The 9,750-nt window shown below is 34.3% G+C and overlaps 1 protein-coding gene across 1 annotated transcript; it reads left to right on the top strand.

Moving 5' to 3' along the window:
- Window positions 1-1,468: 1,468 nt before the first annotated feature.
- Window positions 1,469-8,024, top strand: LOC136802383 (glutathione S-transferase-like; the record flags this gene model as incomplete). The annotated part of the gene is made up of 7 exons (XM_067059122.1): window positions 1,469-1,551; window positions 2,317-2,457; window positions 3,779-3,826; window positions 4,729-4,762; window positions 4,979-5,028; window positions 6,030-6,092; window positions 7,932-8,024. Coding segments are annotated over exons 1-7 (468 nt in total), but the record flags the coding sequence as incomplete, so codon positions are not given.
- Window positions 8,025-9,750: the final 1,726 nt, after the last annotated feature.

The following is a 9,750-nucleotide window of genomic DNA, read 5'->3' on the forward strand; positions in this document are numbered from 1 at the left end:
GAGCGCAGCGAGCGCGAAAATTTTTTGACAATTTCGCTCCTTTTTTATTGAAAAACGGCCTTAATACGCTATTTTAGCCAAGTATGCCTTGTTGGTCACACAAAGCGCGAAAATTTTTTGACAATTTTCGCTCTCCTTTGTTATTGAAAAACGGCCTTAATACGCTATTGTTAGCCAAGTATGCCTTGTTTGGTCACACAATTTTTGATTTTATTTAACACTGACCATTTGTTGGCAAAAAGAAAAATATGGTACGGCGAGCGACGTACCTACCGTACCCGGTGCGTCGTTCCAAGAGTTTCGCCCAAGAAAAAATTTAAAATTTAGAATGCCTAGATTGCCTGAAAACGCATCATGTGCATCACGATGTGAATTATTTTTTAATCGTTCGATGCTGCATGCATACAAGATGTTTTTAGAACTACCTACTTTTACTAATTATTGAAGGAGTAAATACCGCCTTTACTGTCTCTAAGTTACTGCAGTATCAGTGTATTTGTATTGTAGTAGCAATATAAGTGAATACGGAGAGACGACCATATCATTTAGTGATGACGGAGAAAATTTTATCTAGACTCATTCGTTGGATGCAGTATTTGCATCACAAAAGTTGTCATTAAAAAAATGCGCCCGCAGAAAAATAACGAAAATATTTGTTTAGATATTGTAAAGTTTTGCTTATTTTGAATAACCCCACCATGACAATAAGTCAATAGGACATCCAAGATTGTGCGAGCGAAGCGAGCAAGAAAATTTTACTTGTTAAAATAGCGGAGTAGACTTATCTTTTTTTAAAATTTTTCTGCATGAAACTCATGAAGAAACTAAAAGGTAAATAGTTTTATACCGAAATACCGTTTTTTATTGATAAAAATATCGAAATACCGACAAAAAAACAGGCAATTTACCGATACCGGTAGAAAATTAAATACCGTAATCCCGTCGTTTTTTTCTCGAAATACCGATTTACCGGGGGAAAAAAGGCCCAATACCGTCATACCGTAAAAGTGAAAACCCCCCCGATAAATGGTAAAAATGTTGATCGTATATATGTTGTACTGGTTGGTATATCATCGTGTGCGATGAATTCGCTTCATTACTGGAAAAGTTCGTCGAAAATTCGCTCCAAAGGTGAACATTTTCCCGATGACACAGCTTATAAAGATATTAAGAATTCCGGTTATTGTAACGTTTTTCAAGATTTAAAGTTTCCGGCGAGAAAGTCGATTTTGGGCTATCTCATTAATTTAATGGAATATTTCAATTTGGGATGGGTTGGCAGACTTCAAGGCTATATTTTGAGCCTTATTGGACTATTTTTAAACTTTTAGACCTAAGTCTAGAGTTAAAACTCAGAGTTGAAACTTAACCCTTCGAACCTACTTTAGAGCACTTACAAATCGATTGTGGTTTCAAATCTTCATGGGGAATTTCCCTTTTTTCTTAAATTATTATGACCTTGATTGTAAATTTTTCAATTCATAGTATTAATTAGAAAACAGAAAATTCAACATGGCACCTATAGTTTTTGCGTATTGGAAAATTCGCGGGGTTAGTAGTTTTTTTTTTGTTTTTTTTTCATTCAATCCCGTTTTCGTCTTAAAAATGCGTTTAAGTTTTCTTCTTAAGTTATCTCTCAGAAAACTCAACATCGAGATCGAGAAGAAAACTTAAAGCATTTTTTACATATATAAAGCTATATTAGTAACCTCGTCCCCGTGACGATTTGATTCTTATATAGGATGAAATAACCATCAAAATTATATAAAAGTTGCTCGACCGGCCGGCTCGACTATCTATGAACTGAACGAAACATTGGAAGGAGCGGGGATTCGAACCGTGAATTCCTGGTTTGAAACGCTGACACCTTTGAACACTTGCCCGTCGCTTCTAATAATAAACGGGATCCTAATTGTCGGTTCGGGATTGTACTTCTAAAAATTCCCCATAATAAGGCTATTTTAGAGCAATTTAGCTTTTGATAGCCGAAAAGAAAATATTTTCAAAGATAAATAAACTAAAATTAATTACCGGGTGGGGAGGTTTATTCGGGTCCTTAATTATTTTTTGGTTTTTCTTCAGCTTGCTTAGAGCATCAGACTGTTGCTTGTCTAACTATTTTCTAAAGTTGAGATATCACAATTTGAAAATAGGTTCTTACGTTGAGATTTTCTTATTAAAATTCAAAATTTTTAACTTTATTATCTCGACTTTGGGAAATATTTAGGCAAAAATATTTTGAGGTTTTTCTCAGGACATTAGAAGGATTCCACATGCCAAATATTCCAAATTGATTATCCCTTGGTTTTCTTTCAGCTTGCTCAAAGCATCAGACTGTTGCTTGGTTACACGAAAACCGACTTTGAAGACAAACATTATGAATGTGGAGAGGCTCCAACGTTCGATCGTTCATGTTGGTATAATGTCAAAGAAACTTTAGGCTTCGATTTTCCAAATGTAAAGTATTTAGCAATTTGTGTCTTGCCGAGAAATTCGAGATCGCGAACTATCTTGGCAAGAACTTACTGAATAAGAGATCAGAAATTATTTGGTGCCTGTGCACCATGAAACTCTGAGTTTGAAACAAAGATATTGTGTCAACTCTTTATTATAATAACGCTCTATTTACTTATTGAGCACTCTACGAGGAGAAGATATACACCCTCTACAATAGCATTTTGTATATACACCTTGTCGACCGTAGTCGCGTACACGTTTTTTTTTTTATAAGAACGTCAAAAATTTTCGAAGCCTTCGGATGTTCTTAGTTTTTTGGATTTGAAGCCTAAAAATGTTCTTATTTTCAGCATTTTTTGAGCATTTTGATGTAATTTCTTAAGAAAATGCATGTTTTTAAGTCTCCGAAGCCTTAAAATGTTCTTAACTTGTTCTTAACATTTTGGCCCTCGAAGCCTTATGTTCTTATATAATTTGTTCTTATAAAAAAAAAACGTGTAGTCAAATCCTTTTTTGACACATTTTTCTATTGTCTATAGGTGCGAAAAAAGGACTGGGACGGTTTTAGTGGGATAAAACGGACAAAAAAATGCGGTCGAAAAGGTGCATTGATTTATTCTTGAGTTTAAGCATTGCCAATCATAGGCGGTTTTAGACCACGTCAAAATTATCAGAGGAAGAGATTTGTAAGAGATTGTAATTTTATTGTCTTTTAACGTTGTACTCCTTTGCATGTTTCCGATTAGGCTTCTACTCATCCTCTAGCGAAAAAAGTTTCTTATAGGAGATATATCTATAGAGGTTTGCGAATCAAACTAGTTTCCGATGTACTTGCTCTAAACCCGCTAGTGCCAATACCTTTTAATACGGCTAGTATTGAAGAGAGTGGTTTACCTGTGTCGCAGTCCCCACAATCCAGAATGTTTACATGTTTTTGTTAACGGAAAAACACTAGCCTGTATACTTATCTACCGCGAAATCGTGTAAAACCTGTTACTTCAATGGAAATGTCACTTCAATGGAATCGAAATGATACACAAATCTTTATGTTATGATTTTCTATCACTGACTCTTTTCAAAAAGCGTTGATGACATTTCTGAGTTGTGTTTTCAACGACGGGAATAAAAAATCAACTTTGAAGTTAATCCAAGATCTTGGATTGTCGTCGTGGTTACTTTTCTCTGCGTTGGTTGCGCGCTGAAAAGAATCTGGATTGGTCGGCACAGATCGATATATGATTTCGACCTGTGCTTTCTACGGTACCCTTTACATCCAGCACACGATATTTTTCTCAGAATTATTTCCCCTTTTCATTTATAGCTTCCATATTTGATTGACGGTGATGTCAAAATAACACAATCAAATGCTGTAAGATTCTTGTTTTCTATCTTATATAACCCTATTCGAACTAGGGGGGGGGGCTGTTTATGTTCGGAGGTCAAACTATTGGTTATAGCTCCTGAAATGATAGAGCTTTTGCCATTAAATTTTCTGTAAATTCCTAATTTTTATTTAGCTTCAAAAAAAAAAAAAATTGACACATAAAATTTTCACACCTTGAGCGTGATGACATTTCTTACAGTAAGGTGTCACAAAGATTGACACTTTTCCAATACAAATTTATTTTTATGTCAAAAATATCGTTTAATCCGTAATTTATTGAACATTTAGGATAAAGTAAGCATTTTAAATTCTGGCAATTTTTTTCTATCTTTTGTTAGAATACAATAGATATTTATAAGAACAAAGGAAATTTTCGGTTTTTGCTCACTTTGGGCATGATGGGTGACGTCATCAAAAAAAGTTACCTTATGTGACAAGGATCTTGTGTGCCAAATTTCATCCAAAAAGACGCACTAGATCAAAAGTTAAGGGGTGGTGCAGGAAAAGCCCCCCTAGTTTTGAACCGCCCCTAAAAGCCTAGGTTGAATAGTGTTAAAAGATTATATTTCTAATCCCTGGAATGAATGACATTTGAATTGTTTTGGGCTATAAACTATCACATATCATAGATTTATTAGCAATACACCAGATATAGTATATTCAGATACGATGTATGTCTTAAGATACCTTGCGCGAAAAACTGGGAGTTAGAGATATATAGTGAAATAAGTTTATTTGGATGTAGAGTTAAAAAATCACTGCTAATAATATTGATTTGTTGCCTTTTTGAGAAATTGAGAAAGGAAGATTAGCTTGGGACGTCATAAATGACGATGTCAGAAAACTTTAAATTTGAAGTAAAAGCCAATTTACTTCAACCTTTTTAGATTCATCGTTATATTGCAAGGAAAAATGGGATGGGTGAGTGCCATTTGGTTTTTTCATCATAGCGATCTAAACGCCATGAGGCGTTTCAATACCGGACGGTTCATATAAGTCTTTTAGTGTTGCACCTCTTATGTGGGTCTCACATAAAAAAAATCAAAGCGTATAAACGCATAAACTTTGTTATACAACTACGCTATTTTCCAATTATTGTATCCTGATTCGCTCCTGTTTTGTTGTTTTATTTCACAGTTGGCGAAACAGATGAAGAAAGATTACAAATTGATATCTTAGAAAACCAGGTACGATGTTTGGTTGATGTCCATTCGATTTTATAGGCCCCTTTGTGCTGCCTTTCAATTATTTGATACTTCGTTGCAACCTCGAATTGTTTATTATACAATGTACTTAGTTTTTAGGTAGCACCTTGCTTTACGGTTTTTACTCAAAGGTCCGGAATAGTAGGGGGTCCGAATAAAAAAGGGGTCCGAACCCCCCCCCCCAAATAAGGTAATTATAGCCTATAACCAGGCTATTTAGAGTAATTGAGTTTGTGATAGCTGAACATATATTTTCAAATTTTAAATAAACGGCCCTCCCCGGGAGTCTTAATACAGGTGAGTCCGTAATCATTTTGAAAACTTATAAGCATTTATTCAGGACCTTAGATTACCCTAGTTTTACTCTCGTAAAGCAAAATCATTGAGAAAGGATTCAACCATATTTAAAAAAAAATTGCTTTTGATGAAATATTTCAGCTTTTAGCCATGAATTCATTTAAAAGATTACCCTTGCTTTCTAGGCTATCTTATATCTTAAAACAAGAAAGGTTGTAAACGTTGGGCTAAGAGGACAAATTTGAGATTTTGTCACACTGTAATCAATTTTTTTCTTCTCTGCTTGCTAGCTGGGATAAGGGAGTGGTCATAAAGTGGAGGAAACTCCCAAAAAAAATCTCAATCCTTACAGATGTCAAACAAAATATCACACCGTCCCTCACCCCCTTTTAAAATCATCCAACCTCCCTCTAAAAGGTATGATAATTTATAACTGCTCCCAAAGAAGACAGAAGCGAATTGAGAGATTTGAAATCTAGTCACAATCATAAACCATTTCACAGTCGCAAAGTGTAATGGGTAATCAGGACCACTGCGTGCTAATGACGACTTACTATTGGTCCAATGTTTTGAAAATCTTGAAGGATTTTGCGTCTAGTCAACAGGAAGTTGATATGGAGGCGCAATCAGTCCTGGTTACCCATATTCCATTTCGACTGTGTATACTTTTCTTCTCTACTTTGTAGCTGATGGATTTCAGAAACGATTTTGTGATGATGTTATATTTCACCCCACCTGACCTTTACGAGGTAACACCCTTCTTACAATTTTACATATCTTTGAAAAGTATTTTATTGTTGCTAATGAATATTTAAATTGCCGGTACCGAACTGTAATCAACAACTGTGATTGGTCTACTTTCAGCAAAGATGGCACACTATTTTGCTTCAACTGCTGTTACTTGGGAAATATTTCTATCTTGTGTTTTGTATATGAGTCTCCATAACTCGAACCACAAGGGGAACACAAATTTGTTCGAGTTAAGGAAATTTCGAGTTATATGGAGTAAGGTTAGCAAGGCAATGTTAGCTGTAGGGACCAAGAAATTTGTTCGAGTTATAGAGATTCGAACTGAAAGGAACCATCGCGCAGAATTGATGTTGCAATTTTTGTCATATAAAAAATGAAGTCGTTGCATTGTTTTTCGCGCGAGTTCTATTTTCGGCCAATCAAATTGCGTCACGCATTCGAAAGATTCGAAAATGTTGCAATCAAAACATTGAATTCATTCGTGAGTTTGGTTTTGAGAAGAAAACATTTTCTAAAAATTAAACCTAAAATATTGTGATCTTATTCATATTTTGAAAAGACTTTGAAAACAGAAAGTTATAAAATTTATTACATTGAGATATGGTTGTAAGAGGTATGTATGTATGGAAATCGAATGCTTTGTTTGCTTCAGTTTTCACTACAGACTTTCCTCCCTTCGAAATTCAGTTTTCGATGGGAGCCTTTATTTATCTAAACTTTGTTTTTATTAATGGTGATTCATGTTTGGACATAAAAAACTCCCAAGGATAACCAGTAAGTTTTATTTATTTTGGAGGTAAAAAATGCTAAAGAGAATGAGTAGATATGTGTCGGTGATTTGTAAAATAAAGGGATTTCTTTTTCGAAATTGCGCATCTATGTATTGAAACGTGAAGTTAAAATTGACGTTACAGCATTTGAAAAAAGATATAACTTCAAGGCAAAAAAATCGATGGAAATTGGATTACAACTTGTACTTTTTTATATACCATTTTTTAGCATTTTTTATCCTCTTTCACTTGCGATGGGTGGGAAAATTGTCAAAATATACTTAAATCTCTGTCATCATTTTTGTCATTAACGTCAAAATTCATCAGCCTTTATTTTTTTTCGTCAGAGTGACAGTGCCTATCTTTAGGACAAAAAAGTCGATGGAAATTGTCTTAATCGATACATATATTTATACACCGTTGAAAAGAGAAAGGGCTAAACTTTCTCTCTAGAGGGGTGGGAAATTGACTCAACTTGTATCGTCCCTGCTCTCTTTTAAGTTTGTCAAATTTTCAAAAAATTTTCAAAAAAGTAACCTCTACATTATCGCTTCAAACGTTTTTACAAACTTACAAATCTAAGCAAGTTTGGTATTTCTTAAAAGAGGACAGATTCAGTGATTCAAAAATATCAAATTTATGTCTGAAAACATTATACACAGGAAGTAGTGTAATAAACAAGGGAAAGAAAAAAATTAAGAAATTTTCAACTTCTAATTTTTTGACGTCAAAAATCTACGTCAAAAACCCCCGGATTTGTTTGATGTCAAAAACTGTAACGTCAATTCTGCGCGATGCTCCACTGTACGTCTACTATCAAGCTGAAAGCGCTAGAAGACTAGGCTCGAGTTTATCAGGGAAAAAATGAGTTTAAAATTACCCAGTTGACACACAACGTTGTTTCAACGTTCATTTAACGTTCTATGGACGTTGTTGTAAATATTAGAAAAACTGATTGATAGGTGTGCTCAATTTATGCAACTTTTTGAGAATTTAATTTGTATTTCTTGGCACAAAACCTCGAGTACCATTTTGAAAATTTCTTTACCACAAATTTCTTATTTATAGAACAAACGACAAGAGTATATCAAACGAAACAAAATATTTCTTGGAAGATTGAGCAAGTATCTTGGTGACAAAACATTCTTTGTTGGAAAGAAGGTAACACGCAAATTCATATAAACATACACACCCTGTCTCTCATAGTCCCGGTCAAATTTTATCCCACAGTGAAGGTTTCTATCGAAATCCCTATGGGAATAGAAACACAGGGGGTCATATACCTTAGAAAAATTTGTCAATGCTAAGATTATACGATATTTTCGTCCGTTACAGAGACAGTAAGCGCGGGTAAGGTTATACACAAATTCACAGCATAGGTGGTTTTAGACCACGTTGAACTTATCAGAGGAAGAGATTTGTCATTGTAATTTTATTGTCTTTAACGAGCTTTGCACTCCTTCGCATGTTACCGACGTACTTGCTCCATTGTCTTAAATCCGCCAGTTCACAGCCAATACAGAAAATTTTCACAGCAGGGAATTACATTTGGCTTTATGAAATCCATTGAAATCCATTACTTTTTCTCTAACTCTAAAACATTAGTTAAGGCTATATTGCGACCCCGGGGCTGGTGGATGAGGGGTATATGCGGACGGGACCTATGAAAACTGACCAGATACCTTATCGGCCAAAACTTAGTCGGCCTTAGTTTTAGTCGGCCATAATTATTAGTCGGCCCTAATTTTAGTCACCTCGTCAAAATTTAGTCATTTAGGGTGGATTACGTTTTGGTCGATAAGGTAGACTTTTTTGGAAAATTTTCTTCAATTTTAAAAGTAAAGTAAGGTCCCACCCTTAGAAATACTTTGAAAGGTGAAAAACCTGACCTTACCGTACGCACATACCCGCAGCAGCAACCCCCCTCTGGTGAAAACAAAATTATGTCATTATTATTTAACTAAAATGAAAAAAACAGACGTTTTAAAGTATGCTTATTTGAAAATCAGAGTCTTAGATTGTTGAACTAAAATTTCTTTTATACCACGTTGCTCTTGATATTGTTCTTGTAATGGTAATGAGTTACTGTATGTAATTTTTTTCATAGCTTAACTTTAACCTTATTTTACAACCTTTTCAGAGACATAGTTTAAATTTCAGAGCATTTTGAAACTTATTTCGAATATTGTCACAAGGTGGCAATGAGGTTTACAATGCTATTGAAGATAATCTTCCAGATTCCTATTTTGAAAATTTTGATTATCTCTTAAAAGTTGTAGCAATGATTATCCACCATATGGTTTTGAACCGAAAACTGTTGTTGTTGTTGTTCTACGGGGAGACCTTCAGAAAATATAGGGCGCTGAGTTGGTCGGTAAAATGAAAAATAAATCTTAAAATCTAGGGCCGGAGAGTCAAGATATAAAAAGTTTGAAATATTTTGAAGCATAGTCTCTTTATCGATGAGCAACTTTCGTGCCATTTCCATTGTGATATTTCAAATTCATCTTTTAAGTTCTGGGATGAATTTACACTTTTTCAACTTGTACAAATAGAAATATCTGCGGAAAATTTATAAATTTTATTCTCCAGCTTTGCAAAATTAATATTATTATTTTTTCGATTTTGGGGAAAACAGGGTCGGTCGGGCCTGTTGAACAATAAATTAATCCATGTTCTCACATTAAGGCAAAAAATATTTCTAAATCCAAAAGAATGAATTCACTAAATTTACATTTGTAAAAGACACATTTCACGCGTTTTAAATCTTGTGAAAATTTTCTACCCACCAAAGTTTTTGTCAATTTTAATTAAAATTTACATCAATTATGTTCCATTTTTGCCGAACAAACTGTACAAATTTATTCATGAATAAATGGTCATAAAA

The sequence above is a fragment of the Clytia hemisphaerica genome, unplaced genomic scaffold, assembly GCF_902728285.1.
Source record: "Clytia hemisphaerica strain Z4C2 unplaced genomic scaffold, Clytia hemisphaerica genome assembly, whole genome shotgun sequence".
Lineage (NCBI taxonomy): Eukaryota > Metazoa > Cnidaria > Hydrozoa > Leptothecata > Clytiidae > Clytia > Clytia hemisphaerica.